Raw genomic sequence first — 17,343 nt, 5'->3', positions numbered from 1 at the left:
TTCGCGGCGCGAAATAAAAAACGGGAAAAGCTAATAAACTTTAATCACGTGAATATATATATATATATGTATATATATAAATAAGCAAATTATAAGAAGTACTTAATTAACAAGTTAATTATTCTCTGTTTTAAATACTGATACTTAGAAGTCTAAATAATTATATAATGATTGCGATTAAGATTATCAATGTGATTACAAATGTTCTAGAGTAATTCAATCTGGAGTAACCTTGGGATGATTCTCGTTTGGGCTTAGACTGCGTGCTACAGCTTCTGTACCATTCTTCAATGTCTATTTCATCATCACTGTTCAGTTGTTCTCGATCATCTTCCTTATTCCAACTTTGAGAATCGTCTAGAAGCTTACCTTTACTTCTGTTGGAATGCAGACCAGATGATCTCATACTAGGTAAATAAATATCATCAACGCAGTCCCATTCTAAAGAATCTTCGTTATAGTTCGGATTCTTAGTGCTGTTATAGGTAAAATAAACTTTTTTTAAGTCCTCTGATAGTAATTCATTAATATCCTTGCCCGATTTCGTCGTCAAACAATGATAGATTCTTGGCATATGACGGTTTGCAGAAGTTTCAATAGATATACTCTGAATATTAACTGCAAAGTAACCCTTTTCTAACATATCCGGGGCATTGTCCCAGTCTACCAATCCACCTGCCCACATAATGGTGCCAATTTCGTTCTTTTCTGAACCACCAGGCCATATAGCAACTTCCAATCTCATAGGTGACTCTGGATATTTATAAACATTGAGCTCATTGTCCCATGTATTATTCTTATATAGTGTTCGAATAATTTGACCGTCTATCATCCAGTCTACTTGTTGTTCACTCCAAGATAATTCGTAAGTGTGATAGTTTCTCCATGTGTCCTGCTCAATGCTATGTTTCTTCATCTTTGTGTAGTCTAATTCTCCTTGGAAATAGTGGTTAGTTTGGACACTGTTCAATTCACTGCCAACAAATTCAAAATCGAGTTCATCACCCACTGCCGACATCAAAACCAATGCTGTAATTACACCACCAGACCTGGCAGTTGTCATGTTTACTGATATTTTGCCATAGAGAAATGATTTCGTTGTTGCAATTAGGCTTCCAGTACTTCTTTTAGGCATCGTTAACTGGATATTGCCAGTGTCACGATCAATTTGTGTCAGACCACTATGAACAAATTTATAATCGATTAACATTTCACGAGCTTGATCACTGCTGTTGGTAATTAAATAATTAGTATAATGGATAATTTTGTTTTTTTGCAGTTCTAATTCTTTTTCTTTTAGTCTTGATTCAGCCCTCAGTATGTACTTGCTTTTATGAAGATTACCTGCTGTTAATCGCTCAACGGCGCTATCCTCAGATTTGAAACTCAGCATGTCATATGGTATTAATATAGGACTTGGCAAGCAACTCATATCATTAAATGAAAATTGTGGATTACAACCACCCACACAAGTAGGTCCGCTTCCACATACACCATAAGGTGAACAGCACGGCCATTCTTCAGGACATTTTCCATCGTTCAAGCTGCAATTGATACTCCCCTCCGATAAAAAAGGCTCGGAGATGACTAGTCTAGATAGGAAACTAAATGCAGCAGCGAATATAGCAATATAAGATTTTTGTTTCATGGTTTCACACATAACATCAGCTCTCATATATAAAAGTAGAAAGGAACATTGATAGCATCAGTTTGATGAAACAAATCTAGTCATCAAAGTTTTAGTCTTTTTCCGATCTTTATTAACAAATTAAAAATTTTATCGAAAATCATTTTGTGGCGTTTATAATTCATTAATAATTAAAGTACACAAAAGTATAAGTTCAAGAACAAGATAGCAGACGGCTTCTCTCTTCTCATTCCTCATCACTAACATCCTGTTGCTGTTTCAACAACATCTCAGACCATTTCTCAGTCAATTCTTTTATTTTTTCCGGATCTAAACTGGCATCAACCACATCCTTTGGGACATGGTTTTGGGAGTGTTCCTTAGAGGCAAATCTTCCGGTGTTATGCTCAGTGACCAATCTCATTTCATAGTCTTTATCTTCTGTGGTATCTATTTCTATTATTTCATTCCAAGTAAATAGGTGGGAGTCAGTTTTCCTAGCGAATGGATTGATGTCGATCAAATAAACTCTGTTGAATGGTCGCGGTATATATAGATCAATAACAAATGATTTATCAGGAAAGCCTGGAACTACAACATCTTCGACAAACTCATCGATTAGATCTTTTAAGGTGTCTGAAAGCTTTTCTAAGTAATCATAATAGTTCAAATCTCTCTGCGTAGCACCAACAACCTTTCCATCTTTAACAAATACCCTAAATTCTAATGCTGGATTAATATTGAACCATTGTCTTAGGATAAGTTCATATTCCGGCTCACCCTGTTTCTTGTCGACACATTCATCAAAAGCATGTTCTAGATCATGGACAATATAATTTGAAGCATTTAATAACAGGTATATTTCATTTACTTCATTACATTTCATAGTGTTATTTGGCAGTATCCATGTGGCGTCCTTTGGAGCAGACCAATTTAGTTTAGGTGTAACCGGTCCTAGTTCTGAGATGATATCCTTTAGTTGCTGATGAAACTCTGGGAAATCATTCAGAGGTTCAATACCTGGCTCATATTCTGTTGCTGTATCTTCATCAGCCTCCCAATCACTGTATTCATTTTCTTCACTTCTCACAATATCATCAGTATAGCTCGATAACTCATTACTAGAAATTGGTAACTTGATACCATCTTGTTCCAAGTACTGGATAAATTGTTGAGGTAGTGGTTTTATAATTCTTGTTTTAGGTATGTGGCTCTTAAACTTCTCATACCAAAAGGAATAAGCACAGTGCTCAACTTGCTCACATGTAACAGGAAGTTCGCTTAACGGTGTATATTCTTCAGAATCCATATTTTTGTTTACGTCTCTTAAAATCTTGAATTTAGAACGTAAATTCTGTAACTAACATGTAATCAACTTACCTCAACATTTCTATTAATATATGTCATCTTAGTTAGCTCATCGCAATTTTGGCAAGTAAAAAAAATTAGTACTTTTTCAATGAGATCGAAATCCTACGGACATTTCTAGGGAGTTTATTTCACATTCTTATTTAATGTAAATCAATCAATTTCAATAAAAAGTAATGTTATTAGAGTAAGATGCAAAGTTTCTTCTATTAAATAAGGACGTTACCTAAATACTATATATTAAGATAGATTACTAAAGCAGAATTTGAGTAAACTTAAGAAAACATCTTTGACAAGGACTTCTTTTGTTTCTCGCTTTGTTCCTTTCTCTTCTTCTTAGTGTCATTAATAGCCTTCAAGATGGCAGGATCGTTCTGTTGGAAGGTAGTAGCCATTTCTAGATCAGTAAGGGCCATATCAGTGTCATTTACGTGGAAATAAGCTAGACCACGACGATAGAAAGCCTTTGCCTTAGCTTTATCGTCTGCAGCTTCCTGATACAATACTTCCGAACATGCTACTAGGACAGTTCTGTAATCCTTCACCTTCAAACCGCAGATAGCAATATTCAATGGGATAGACACCTTCAATTGGTTAACACGTTCCATGTCCTCCTTCGACAAATCATCAGGGAAGTATTCCTTTAGGAGCTTATCACACTTCTTGTATTTTAACAAAGCATTAGCAAAGTCTTGTTCTTTAAATAGCTTGGTACCAATATCTTTAACAGCATTAACAGCTTTCAACACGGAATTTACATCCTTTATGTCAACCTTGTCATCATCCTTCAAAGACTCCTCGTAATTATCTCCGAACTGATCGGTAGGGGTCTCTTCAGCATTTTCAGGGACTACATAGTCATTTGGCAAAAGACCACACTCATCTATCTTCACATCTCTCATTGGTTTATCCGTACCATCCTCTGTCTGTTGTTTCTCAATCAAACGGACAATACGCTTACCTTGGATTACTTCACCAAAGACAACGTGTTTGCCGTCCAAATGTGGTGTTGGTACACATGTGATAAAAGCCTGGGAGCCGTTTGTGTTAGGTCCGGCATTAGCCATAGACAATAGGTATGGTTTGTCGTGCTTCAATTGAAAGTTTTCGTCCTCGAACTTCTCACCATAGATACTTTCACCACCAGTACCGTCAAAGTTTGTGAAATCACCGAATTGCAACATGAAGTCCTTGATGACTCTGTGGAATATCGAACCCTTGTAGGACAATGGTACATCTGGCTTGGTCTTAGCCATACCAGCATTCCCCTCACACAGCTTCAAGAAGTTCTCAGCGGTCTTTGGAACCACATCCTTGTATAATTCAAATACAATACGGCCCTGTGGAGAGCCACCAATAGAAACATCGAAGTAAGCCTTAGGTCTAGACATTATTGAATATATACTGTTGTTGTATATTGCACAATTGATCTTTTATATTCGATTCATCTCTACAAATCACAATGTTGACAATCCAATTGCTTTTATATGTACATGGGCCTTTTCTGTTTCCCTTCATAGGTTTAAAAAAATTTAGATAACCAGTTCGATTCTCGAGTTAATCATAATAGAAAGTTCTAGAAAAAAAAAAAATACTAGTTCTTTTTCTTTATAATATATATATCATCAATTTGGGTTTGGGGGACATCAACTATTTACAAGGTAACGTATTTTTACTTTTTGTATATATCAAAATCATTTCAAATCTCTATCTACTGTTTGAACACGGTCTCTATTGCCATTCTTTTCCCAACAACTCCTGAACTGAGCCATCTCTGGAAAACACTGCCTCCAGTCATTAGTCTCCGCATGACACAGCTGTAACGCCAAGTTCTCTACATAACATCCTGTGTCTGTGATTCTCTTATCCCAAGAATCACGCTCAGATCCATCCTCTTCTTCCTCTTCAACCATCTCCTTGTACTGCTCTAATGCTTCTTCATAATACTTTGACTTTGACTTATTCTCCGACATCTCCTCCTATTTTTTCTATTTTTCCCTTTCTCAAATTATTTCTTACTTCTGTATTTCACCTTCCATAACATCCAAAATAGAGAGTATTGGTATATAAAGTCTTATAATCACTTTCAAGCAATACCCAACTACACGTAGACACACACACACACACACACACACACACACACACACACACACACACACACACATACACTTAGTCTATTACGTATATTAACTTAATTTTTTAAGGGTACATGGTTACCCTGAAATATAAGTATACCAAGATACGTGTATCACATGAATTATACAGTATAACGACATTGCAGGTGCAGTATACGTATACAATTATATCACTACATACATCACACTCATATGACTATTACGTATGCTATGAGATATATATAGAGTAAGGTTCCACAAAAGAATTTCGTAGTGTTGTTGTTTGGCCTTAGATATTACTGTAGATTAGAAGATAGTGCCAATTTTCTAAACAGAAAGACCCGTAGAAAACAAAACACGTACAGACAAAATGCGAAGGGCAGTTTTTTTCTGCGTTGTCCACAATATTTTTTTATATATATTTTTTTTATTTTTGGGAGTTGGAATTCTTTCCAGGGCTCAAATTTTGAGGGTTAGCTACTTTGACAAAAAATCAACAAGGTAATATATATGTGTATGTGTTTCTCTCTCTCTATTTTTTATATTTGAAACTTGAGTTAAAAAACAATTACTAAATTTTATTTTAAGGTGATCTCATAGAAGAGCAAATATATATATATAAAGTATAATGGTGAGGATTGCTGAGTACTCGCGTACTGCTACGTTCGCGTTGTCGCATGATAGAATACCATATTTGGTGTCAGGTACTGCCTCAGGTACTATAGATGCTGATTTCTCGAATGAATCGAAGTTAGAGTTGTGGTCTCTTTTGTCTACGGATGACAAGAAGCCTACTTTCAGCCTTACTGCTGATGCGAAGTTTAAGGATCTTGACTGGTCTCAGGACAACAAGCACATAGCGGGTGCTATGGACAATGGTGCCGTTGAGATCTTTGAGTTTGATGCGAAGAAGGAGTCCCTGAGGTCGTCCGGTGCGTTTAACGTGCACTCCTCATTGGTGAGGACCGTTAAGTTCAATAGCAAACAGAGTAACGTTTTGTTGTCAGGTGGTAACTCCGGTGAGATTTTTATCTGGGATCTGAACAAGTGTATACCAGACGGGAAGAAGAAGGCCGATTACCAGCCATTGACCCCAGGTGTCTCCATGTCAACAATTGACGAAGTACACTCACTTTCATGGAACAAGTCCCTGGCTCATGTGTTTGCCTCGGCTAGCAACAGTAACTTCGCCTCTATCTGGGATTTGAAGGCAAAGAAGGAAGTCATCCATCTAAGTTATGCATCTCCAACTACAGGTACAAAGGTTGACTTCTCTGCTGTCGAATGGCACCCATTGAACTCTACTCGAGTAGCCACTGCTACTTCTAACGACAATGACCCAGCCGTTTTGATCTGGGATCTAAGAAACTCCAATGCGCCACTGCAAGTGCTTTCTGCTGCCAATAACCAAGGCCATGGACACTCCAAGGGTATTCTGTCTCTAGATTGGTGTCAACAAGATGAAAACATGCTGTTGTCCAGTGCGCGTGATAGTTCTGTAATGTTGTGGAACCCACAAACTGGTGAGGCATTGACTGAGTACACTACCACTGGTAACTGGTGTTTCAAGTCTAAGTTTGCTCCACAAGCTCCAGACCTATTTGCCTTCGCTACTCTGGACGGTAAAAGAGTCGAGGTGCAAACTCTACAAAACTTTGAAACTACTCTGGATGAAGAGGTGAGTAAGACTAAGCAACAAGAATCAGAGACCGATTTCTGGAACCACGTTTCAGAGGAGAAGAGTGAAATCAAATCCACTGTTGTCAACTTACAAGCACCAGCTTGGTATGGTAATAACTCTGCTTCTGCTCAATGGGCTTTCGGTGGTAAGTTGGTCCAGATCACAGAAGATGGATTAGGTGTTGAGATATCCAAGCCTGAAATATCTGATCTACAGTCGGACAACACCTTGGTTGACGCCGTGAAGTCCGGTGACTTCAATGCATTGATCAATCAGAGATTGGTTAAGGTCGTTGACGAAAGTAATGAAGAAGATTGGAATTTGCTTGAAAAATTGTCTATGGACGGTAAGGAGGAATATTTGAAGGACGCACTAGAACTTACTGAGGAATCGGACACCGAGGAAAAAAACGAAGAAAAAGAAGGTGATGAATTCTTCGAGAAGATCGAGACAAACTTCCAACCTTCTGGATCATTCAAGATTGCTGCTAATGAGATCAGCATTGCTGACAGCATTTTCTCTGGCAACACAAAGAAAGCGGTTAACGAACTATTGAAGAATGGTTCCATCTTGGAAGCCTTTGTCTTGGCTACAAGCACTGATAACGATAAGATAAAACAGGATATTAAGGATGCCTACTTTACCAAGTATGGTAAAGAATCTAGTTTGTCTAGAATTCTATACTCCTCTTCGAAGCAGAACTCAGAGGATTTGATTGAGAATTTGGATATTTCTCAATGGAAGTATATCACCAAATCTATTCTAAGTTTCCATGCCGATGACGAGACAGCAAAGAATGACAAGCTATTGCAATTAGGTGATAGATTACTAGAAAGCAAGGATAGACAGAATGCTTTGTCTCTATACATTGCAGCTGGTTCTTTAGATAAGATTGCAGCAATCTGGTTGAAGGAATTCCCATCTTTGGAAAGCAAATTGAAGAAGCAAGACAAGACTACTTATGATGCCCATGTGGAATGTTTGACAGAATTTATCGAAAGATTTACTATCATGTCTAGCTTTGTTGGTAAGAAGCAAAAGATCACTAATGAATCGCTAATCTCAAAGTTTTTCGAATTCATCAACATTACCGCCGCTACTGGTAACTTTGAATTAGCTTTGTTGTTTTTGAACATCCTACCTGAAGACAATGAATTGGTTATTGCTGAAAAGAAGAGAGTTTTGGTGGCCTCTGGTAAGGTTGCTGAAACCACGACCAAAAAGACTAGATATGGCAGTCACACCAATTTGGCTTCTGCTTCTAAGAAGTCTATTAATCTTCCACCAGTTACAGCACCTGTCTCCACTCCTTCTCAGTTCACACCACAAATAAACAATGGATTCCCAGCTGCTAACATCCCAACTCCTTCTCTACAACATCGCCAATCCGCTGCTACTGTCAAGACCAACCCATACGCTCCTCCAACTCCAGTAGCTGAACCAGTTTTGAATGCTTATGCTGCTCCAGCACAAGCACAACCTGTACAAACACAACCTGCAACATCTTTCATTCCACCAGCCAACCCATACTCTAATGTAGCTGCCCAATCTTTGGCCATGGCCGCTCAGCAACCAATATCTCCAACCAATGGTGCCATTGATCAACCGCCACCAAGACCCTCTTCTGTTCTATCAGGTCAAACACCACACTTAAACAAGAAAGCTAACGATGGCTGGAATGATCTACCGTTGCCAGTTAAGGAAAAGGCACAACGTGCCAAGCCTGTGACCGTTGCTCCAATCCCAAACATGGGTATGGCCTCTCCAAAGATCGTACCAAGCAAATCTATTGCTAGTGCCTTCCCACCAAGTAATGGATCCAGGAACGTTTCCACCAGCATTATGTCTCCTCCACCACAAAAGAGGGCTTCCAGAAACTCCTCCGTCGTGAATATGGATGATGTCAATTCAGCTCGTAAGATTAGCCAAGCAGCCAACATGTACGCCCCACAAACACCACAATTGAACCAAGCTCCAGTTAGCAACGGTCCTCCACAATCTGCTGGTGTTGTTCCACCTGCAGCCAACCCATATGCTCCTTCTGCCAATATGACTCCACTGCAGAAACCAGTAAACCCATATGCCCCACCAGCTGGTGCACAACAACCAAGTGTCCCAGCTAGTCCATATGTGAACACTCAAATCCCATCTAAGATGCCAGGTATGGTTCCACCACAAGGCGGTCATGTACCTCCAGTTTCTGGCCCACCACCAATTACTAAGAAGGCAAGCGCTGGTCCTCCACCAATTGGTAAGAAACGTGCCCAGCCACAAAAGACTCTATCCCAGGACGCTGCCAGCGTCTTAGAACCCACTGCTGTTCCACAACAACAACCAATCGCTTCCGAGCTTGCCAGTGCCAGCGGCAGCGTTGCTGCCCCTCCACAGGCCCCTCCCACAAGAAATACCATCTCTCCAATTGACATGACCGAACCAGCCAACGACGTGACCAGCGACGCAGGAATCCCAGCCGACCAACTCCCAATCAAGGAGTTCTTCAGCTCCGAGCTAGCCCGCGTCACACCATTGACACCCAAGGAGTACAGCAAGCAGCTAAAGGACTGTGAGAAAAGACTACGCATCCTCTTCACCCACCTAGAAAGACAAGACCTGCTCACCCAACCAACCGTGGACAAGCTTCTACAAATCATAGAACTCTTGAAACAGAAGAACTACAAGGACGCCATGGAAATCCACAAAGACATCGCAACTAACCACGCTCAAGAAGGTGGTAACTGGTTAACCGGTGTAAAGAGAATCATCAGCATCTCAGAAGCAACATCATAGTTCTGTGTTTGTTTTTTTATGTATGTATAAATATATCATATATCATAGTCTTTTAATAAACGTGATATTTCGTATTAATGTACTTATCCTATTTCCCTTCATAAGGCCTCCCCGCACCCGTCACCCGTCACCCGCCTGCCGTGCCCGGGTCCCGGTACCTTTTTTTTTTTTGCTGTTTTGAACACTTTCCCTTCCGCCCCGCGCCATTCTCAAATTTTTAATCATTTAGGGCATTGCACGATTCCTTAGGGCATTGCACGATTCCTTAGGGCTTTTACAGAATTAGGGCGCAAGCTCAAGCGCAACCCTTTGTTTCCCACAGTTGTCTTTCTACTGCGGTGTTTTTAGTGGCTTGGATGTCTCGTTTTGTGCGGGGGGAGGACTTGAAAAATGGACGTGTCACGGTATTTTTTACATGGCTTTTTTATGATACTGCCCGTAGTTTATGCGCGAGTAAACGTAGTGAGAGATAACAAGTGTGGAGAGAGGGGAAATGGGAAAAAGGAGAGAAAGTACCGTAGGACCATGTTGTGGGCTTCGGTTGAGGGTTTCTCGGGGTTTCTTTTTTTTTTTTATTTTATTTAAAATTCTTAAATTCTCTTCTATAGTAAAAGATATTTTTTTATTTATTTAATTGTATATTGAATTAGTGTTAGAAACAAGTAAAGTGAAGTAATAAGAAATCAAAAGAGAAAGGCAATGAAGTAATGTTAGAAGCAGAAGAGAAACAAATAGAGCGAGATAGAGCTGGGGTGTTGAAGAAGGCGATAAAAGCGGTGAGTTTAATTCGACAGCGGCGGAATAATAAGATAGTAAGGCATGTAGAAGGAGGTCCTAGAGACGAGAAGGAGAAGAGTGATAATAATCATGATATTCGAAATCGGGACTACAAGGATATGGGGGTAGGACAAGGACAAGGACACGGACAAGGACACGGACAAGGAGAACAACGAGAACTAGGAGGAGTACGAGAAGGGGAGAACACGATGATGGATAACGGACTGTCATTGATGAAGACTTTAAGTTCAGGTCAAGCCACTCTCAATTCGAGGAACTTACATCTGGTGGAGTACCAAGGGCTTGGTCACGAACAACAACACGAACACGATCATACTCATGATCATGGTATTAATAGAGAGATGGAAATGGTCGGGTTCGGTGGAGATATAGACGGTGTAGATGTAGAAGGTCAAGGTCAACAATTTCCAAATGAACGTGGAGATGGAGGAATGGATGAGACAAATGATGATATAGAATATGATATATCTGTGCTCTCTGATGAGATGTCAACGATAGGCGACACGTCACAGCTGTTTGCGGAACCTCCCCACGAGCAGTCTTATATGATGTCGATTGTGGTCGGTGTGTTTGTTGCCGTGGGCGGGTTCCTGTTCGGCTACGATACAGGACTGATAAACAGTATTGTAGATATGCAATACGTCAAGAATAATATAGCACCGAACCATGTCGGGTTCTCGGCAAAACAGTTAGCCATCTTAGTATCGTTCCTATCCCTGGGAACATTTGTAGGTGCATTGTCTGCTCCCTTTATATCGGATAAATACGGGAGGAAAAATACAATAATATTCAGTACTGCGGTGGTATTTTCATTGGGAAACTCGTTACAGGTAGCAGCCCATGACTATAACCTGTTCATTGCTGGTAGAGTTATATCTGGTTTAGGTGTCGGGCTAGTGTCAGCTGTGGTACCGTTGTACCAGGCTGAGGCTGCACATAAATCCCTCAGAGGTGCTATTATCTCTACATATCAATGGGCTATTACATGGGGTTTGTTGGTTTCTAGTGCAGTATCTCAAGGAACACACAACAGACGTGATTCCTCATCCTATAGAATTCCTATTGGTCTCCAATACGTATGGGCGTACGCTTTAGCAGCTGGTATGCTATGCTTGCCTGAAAGCCCACGTTATTATATTCTGAGAGATCAGTTGGACAAAGCTGCAGAGTCATTAGCTTTTTTAAGAGGAGTTCCTGTACATGATTCTGGTCTTCTTGAGGAGTTAGTAGAAATAAAAGCTACATTTGATTATGAGGCATCATTCGGTAAAACAACCTTTTGGGACTGCTTTAGATCGAATAAGAGTAGACCGAAACAAACTCTAAGAATGTTTACTGGTATTGCTATACAGGCATTTCAACAGTTTTCAGGTATAAATTTCATTTTCTATTACGGTGTTAGTTTTTTCACTAGGTCCGGTATAAAAAATGGTTATATTGTCTCGTTAATCACATATGCAGTTAATGTTGGTTTTAGCGTTCCTGGTATGTTTCTAGTTGAATATCTTGGTAGGAGAAGCGTGTTGCTTTATGGTGGTGTTATCATGACCATTTCGAACTTCATTATCGCAATTGTTGGATCATCAACCCAATCCGTTGTAGCTAACAAAGTCATGATTGCTTTCATCTGTTTGTTCATTGCATCCTTTGCTGCTACATGGGGCGGTGTTGTATGGGTAATATCTGCTGAGTTATACCCACTAGGAGTAAGAGCTAAATGTACTGCTATCTGCGCTGCTGCTAACTGGCTTATTAACTTTGTTTGTGCTTTCATAACTCCATATATTGTCGATACAGGCCAGAGAAGAGCATTGATAGGTCCCAAGATTTATTTTATTTGGGGCAGTTTAAATGCACTAGCTTTAGTCATTGTCTACTTTACAGTTTACGAAACACGAGGCCTAACTCTAGAAGAAATCGATGAACTTTATACAAAATCACCCAATGGGATTGTCTCTGCCAAATGGAACAAAAGAATCAGGAATAGAGAAAAGACTTATGGTCATTTCGAACATCAGCAGCAGCAGCAGCAACAACAGCAGCAACAGCAGAACATGCAAGAAAAACAATTCCGTACAAATACTATCGATGGTGAATTAATGAGTGATGGGTTAACACCTAGAAATGACTCCCTTAACACGCATCACAGTGTTGATTACAATTCTCAATACCCAACTAATTATAGTAGCGCTCCAATCAGAAACTCTACTGACGGGACTCAATTTCTGGATTTTGGTAATGAAATGGTGCTACATATAGTCAATAGGGGTCCACCTTCATTATCCACTGCAGCAAGTATTGAAGAGTTCGCCGGAAATATCACTAAAAACACTTCTGTTAACACCAGTCCAGGAGAAAACGACAATCATAGTAATGACACGGAATCCTCACACACTGAAACCAAAAAATCTGGACTCTTTTCCAGATGGACAAAAAACTCTCATAAACATTCCGACAATAGCACCAATTCAACTGAAAAAACTAATACGAATACAAAATCAGGTGAAGACCTCACATTCGATGACCACAACGACTTTGTTGATTTAGGAAACGGGTTTGGATTATATAGTGTTAGTCGGAGGTTGTCATCAGGTATCCCTGACATCAGCGATGAAGATTCTGAGTATGATTTGGGCGAAGAAGATCCTTCATCCTCTACCTCTTATAGAAATCGCGGAAATTTGGATACTATTAATTCTTATATGTCTCAGCTAATTCAAAGCAATACATATACTAGTCAAAATACTGATTCCACCTTTACAAATCCTACCTAATCCTCAATACTAAACCTAATATGGGATAAACATCATCTAAAACTTATTTCGGTATGACAGAACGCAGAATAAATTTACACATCAACCAAGCGCATTAATTTATATTCATCACTTCACTACAATAACAGTTTAATTTTTTCTTACTTTGTTTTAAAGAAAGAACGTTCAATCTACCCCACTTTCTTATTTGCATATTTCACTTCCAAAAGGAAGATCAATACTGGTTTTTTTTTATTATTTTTTACTTATTTAATATTCATTTCACCCTTATTATTTTATTCCATCTCAATTATTATGTTGGTTGTTTTATTTTAGTATTGTTCCTAATTTTCCTTTTCTTTTGTTGTTTTTTAATATTCAATTGTTCTTTAGTCCGAAAACTCTTGAACACTATATTTTATAAACGGTGCATGCTCAAAGATATGTATTTAAGTCAAATATATAGGTTTATATGTCGCTGTTCTTGTTTAAAAATGTACATATGTCATATATCTAATAGTAAATGAATTAGCCTTCAATTTATTTTCCTATCATTGCATTATATTCCTGTTTTATGATTATACTGTTCTATAATCCTAATGAAATTAATACAATATAGTATTTCATTGGTACTAACTACAAAGCTATATTTATACACCTAGCTATTATTTTTTTTTTCGAATCATGCGCCACATTTAGTCACAGAATACGATATAAAACTTTGAAACAGTTCAGCGGCTATGCGGTTTTGATTTGAAACGCTGTAGGTGTCAAAAGTAGTATAAATACACATATTTTTCCTTTTCAGTAAAAAAGAATTTATATAATCTTTCATTAATATCTTGATAAATCATATAGCAAATTTAGAAGAACATTGGTAGAAGTCTTTGAGTATCTTCAGTTTCTACCTAACTTGGTCATTAAAGATTAAAGAAAATCGCTATCAAGACAAATTACAGCTTTTGTGTAGGATTGTTTATTTTGGTTTTACCGTTTTCAATTGAGCCAGGTTAATCGAGAGATTATTAACAACTCCTGCATATACACAAGTCATGTCGGATGTTTCAAATGAAATACTTGATAAAATTATAGAGGATACAAGAAAATTGGTACCTGATAGCAATGATGAAGGTTTAAGTTTATCGCTCAAAAACTTAGCACCTGAAATGGAATGTCTAGTCAATGGAGATGCAAATACAATAGTACGTTCTCTGAAAGCCATTTTGGACTCTTTAATAACTGCGCCCGCTGAAGGAAGAAGCACTAAAACATTTTATGAAGTACAAATTACTCGAAAAAATAGTGAAAAAGAGGCAAAGGTAGTGAAAAGACAAATAAAGAAACTTGAAAATGTATTATATAAAAATTTCCTCGTCGTTCTTTATTTAATATTTGCGATTTTCCGGTATATCCAATACAAGTGTAACCAAAAAAAACTGAATATGTTGAAAATCATATACAACCCTTCCCGTACCCCACAATTGATCAGACAGGATGTTCTTGCTTTTTCAAAACTTCCAACAAGGCTGGCTGTAATCCTCGAGATGAAACCTATTGGACATATTGGTGGTGGATTATACGGCCTTTTGTCTAATGCTGGAGAAATTGTCACCTGGAGCGTATCTGCAGGAATTAAAGATTTAATCCTATATGATGTTTCCGGTTACTTGAAAAATAATATTGATATTTTAGAAGATGAAATTTTCGCCACATTATTAAAATATTACTCGGACGAAAAGATGCCAGACTTCACTATTTTCATACCAAGTTCAAGGAAGAACTACCATAGATATAACAATTATGGTTCAAAGGGAGTCCGGAAGACTGATGCAATTAGGATAACCCTTCTTTCACAAACAGATGGAAGACAAACTGTAGTTAACTTAACCAAGACGCTGATCACATATTGTAAAAAAACTGCTATTAACACTAAAGATATAACTGTCGACCTCTTACACAGGCTACTATCTAAATTAGTTTGTCCAGAACCAGACTTATTAATATATTTTGGTCCTACTCTAGATTTGCAAGGATTTCCTCCATGGCACGTAAGGCTTACCGAATTTTTTTGGGAGAGAGATAACAAGAAAGTAGCTTATTCTATTTTTCTGAGGGGCTTGAAACATTACTCTGACTGTAAAATGAACCTAGGGAAATAAAAAAAAATAAAAAATAAAATTAAAGCAAATTTATAAAAAGGATTAGGAAGATAGAAACTGAACAAAATTAACATAAACAAAGAAAATATAAAGAAAGTTGAATAAAAGAACAAAACAAAACAAACAAACAATATTAAATGATAACAATGAAATAATCCAGCATTGATTTCTAATGGGTATATTTGATAATATAGGTAAATACAGAACGCGTCTGAAATCATTTAATACGTAAGGTATGTCAAAATTGAAGTTTAGGAATCCGGGTAATATACTATTTGCCCTTTCACGTGGTAATACTTTCAGGTGTTTCAGTTTACGAAGAAAACACTGCACAACCCAAAGAAAAAAATCCGAAATAAAAACGCGTTTACGTATAATGTGATGTCAATGTTTGTAATTTACCAAAAATTGCTAAGGAGGGCAACGTCAAAATAACGGATTAAAAAAACAACAGAAAATTTTGAAATTTTGAAATTTTGAATACACGTAAAGCCCTTTTTAGACCTCTTTTTTTTTCTTTGTTTTTTCTCTTTCTAAAAGGATAGGACTCAAATTTGGATTACTTTTGAGGTGGATCTTTATCAATTGAATTCCACTGATAAATAACTAACGGACTCCATTGCCACAAGAAAACAGGAATACCAATAATTATAAATAAAAATGGGTTTGTTTGCATCCAAGTTGTTCAGTAACCTTTTTGGTTCCAAAGAAATGCGTATCCTGATGGTTGGTCTTGATGGTGCTGGTAAAACCACTGTTTTGTACAAGTTGAAGTTGGGTGAAGTTATTACTACCATTCCAACCATTGGTTTTAATGTTGAAACTGTGCAATATAAGAACATCTCCTTCACCGTCTGGGATGTGGGTGGACAAGACAGAATCAGATCTCTATGGAGACACTACTACAGAAACACCGAAGGTGTTATTTTTGTCGTTGACTCTAACGATAGATCCCGTATTGGTGAAGCTAGAGAAGTTATGCAAAGAATGTTGAACGAAGACGAACTAAGAAACGCCGTGTGGTTGGTATTCGCAAACAAGCAAGATCTGCCAGAGGCTATGTCTGCTGCTGAAATTACCGAGAAGTTGGGTCTACACTCTATCAGAAACCGTCCATGGTTTATCCAAGCTACTTGTGCTACCTCTGGTGAAGGTTTGTATGAGGGTCTTGAATGGTTAAGTAACAACTTAAGCAACCAATCTTGAATGAGAGAGAAACATTAATGATTATAATATAACAAAATGGATAAAAATATAGAATAAAATCGCTCTTTTTCTTTCCTTCATCCTTTTCCACTTTGTTGAAATATTTTTCCTCCCTTTATACAATTAATAACAAAACAAAAAAATAAGAATTCTATCATTAGAATGTTTTGCATGTACGATAACTCCTCGAATTAAAAATAATCAAAAAAAAAAATAAGAATAAAACATAACAAATCTCTATTTTAAGACTAGAATTTAAGCTCAATCTCATCGAATAACATCAATGGAAATAAAGTATCTGGCTAATAAAATTACTATTTAACATCCATCAATGCTATTCGAAGTAAATTGATTGAAAACTATTTTTAGTGCCTTATGAATAGGGTATTTCCATCAATACTGCCAGCGGTAAGATAAATATAAATACGAGAAAGAAGAAAATCAGATCCTTTTTATTGTTTTTTTTATCGTTATTCGATAAAAAAAAAACCCTACTATCAAGATGAAGGATATGGTTATCCTCTTTTTATGCGTGTCTCCTACTTTTAGATAAAGAAGAGAGATCATTATATACAATGTAAGAAATATATAAAATATAATATACTACAGGAAAAAAAAAATCAACTATTCCGGAACAATAAACTGAAATGGTTGTATTGTAGAGTGCGCTGATCAAATTCTTACTTTAATGACTTTAATCATGTCCACCCCCAGAAGATGATTCTTTCTATTATTATTACTTTTTCTTATTTGATAATTGATGTTAGGTGTATATCTGTGTGACTGTTTTTCTTACCATTTCAGCCTTTGTCGCGATATAGAGAACAATTTTTTTTGAACATGGATAACA

General features: G+C 37.6%; 8 protein-coding genes across 8 annotated transcripts; 4 read left to right on the top strand and 4 right to left on the bottom strand.

The window, feature by feature from the left end:
- Window positions 1–160: 160 nt before the first annotated feature.
- On the bottom strand, window positions 161–1,675 carry CRR1 (putative glycosylase; the record flags this gene model as incomplete). Its single annotated transcript, XM_071051559.1, has 1 exon — window positions 161–1,675. One exon carries the CDS (start codon window positions 1,673–1,675, stop codon window positions 161–163), a length of 1,515 nt encoding a protein of 504 aa, XP_070907588.1.
- Window positions 1,676–1,874: 199 nt separating this feature from the next.
- CDC123 (cell proliferation protein CDC123) lies at window positions 1,875–2,936 on the bottom strand (the record flags this gene model as incomplete). Its single annotated transcript, XM_071051558.1, has 1 exon — window positions 1,875–2,936. The coding sequence occupies one exon, from the start codon at window positions 2,934–2,936 to the stop codon at window positions 1,875–1,877; it is 1,062 nt and encodes a 353-aa protein (XP_070907587.1).
- A 334-nt stretch (window positions 2,937–3,270) lies between these two features.
- On the bottom strand, window positions 3,271–4,386 carry CPR6 (peptidylprolyl isomerase CPR6; the record flags this gene model as incomplete). The annotated part of the gene is made up of 1 exon (XM_071051557.1): window positions 3,271–4,386. One exon carries the CDS (start codon window positions 4,384–4,386, stop codon window positions 3,271–3,273), a length of 1,116 nt encoding a protein of 371 aa, XP_070907586.1.
- Window positions 4,387–4,689: 303 nt separating this feature from the next.
- Window positions 4,690–4,968, bottom strand: COA4 (Coa4p; the record flags this gene model as incomplete). Its single annotated transcript, XM_071051556.1, has 1 exon — window positions 4,690–4,968. The coding sequence occupies one exon, from the start codon at window positions 4,966–4,968 to the stop codon at window positions 4,690–4,692; it is 279 nt and encodes a 92-aa protein (XP_070907585.1).
- A 769-nt stretch (window positions 4,969–5,737) lies between these two features.
- Window positions 5,738–9,577, top strand: SEC31 (Sec31p; the record flags this gene model as incomplete). Its single annotated transcript, XM_071051555.1, has 1 exon — window positions 5,738–9,577. The coding sequence occupies one exon, from the start codon at window positions 5,738–5,740 to the stop codon at window positions 9,575–9,577; it is 3,840 nt and encodes a 1,279-aa protein (XP_070907584.1).
- Window positions 9,578–10,284: 707 nt separating this feature from the next.
- Window positions 10,285–13,149, top strand: RNJ42_01389 (Low glucose sensor SNF3; the record flags this gene model as incomplete). The annotated part of the gene is made up of 1 exon (XM_071051554.1): window positions 10,285–13,149. The coding sequence occupies one exon, from the start codon at window positions 10,285–10,287 to the stop codon at window positions 13,147–13,149; it is 2,865 nt and encodes a 954-aa protein (XP_070907583.1).
- Window positions 13,150–14,180: 1,031 nt separating this feature from the next.
- NUS1 (ditrans,polycis-polyprenyl diphosphate synthase) lies at window positions 14,181–15,287 on the top strand (the record flags this gene model as incomplete). Its single annotated transcript, XM_071051553.1, has 1 exon — window positions 14,181–15,287. The coding sequence occupies one exon, from the start codon at window positions 14,181–14,183 to the stop codon at window positions 15,285–15,287; it is 1,107 nt and encodes a 368-aa protein (XP_070907582.1).
- A 660-nt stretch (window positions 15,288–15,947) lies between these two features.
- On the top strand, window positions 15,948–16,493 carry RNJ42_01387 (ADP-ribosylation factor 1; the record flags this gene model as incomplete). The annotated part of the gene is made up of 1 exon (XM_071051552.1): window positions 15,948–16,493. The coding sequence occupies one exon, from the start codon at window positions 15,948–15,950 to the stop codon at window positions 16,491–16,493; it is 546 nt and encodes a 181-aa protein (XP_070907581.1).
- Window positions 16,494–17,343: the final 850 nt, after the last annotated feature.

This window comes from Nakaseomyces bracarensis (assembly GCF_045282275.1).
Source record: "Nakaseomyces bracarensis strain CBM3 chromosome Unknown Scaff6_1, whole genome shotgun sequence".
Classification (NCBI taxonomy): Eukaryota; Fungi; Ascomycota; class Saccharomycetes; order Saccharomycetales; family Saccharomycetaceae; genus Nakaseomyces; species Nakaseomyces bracarensis.
This window is presented reverse-complemented; position numbering and strand designations above follow the sequence as displayed.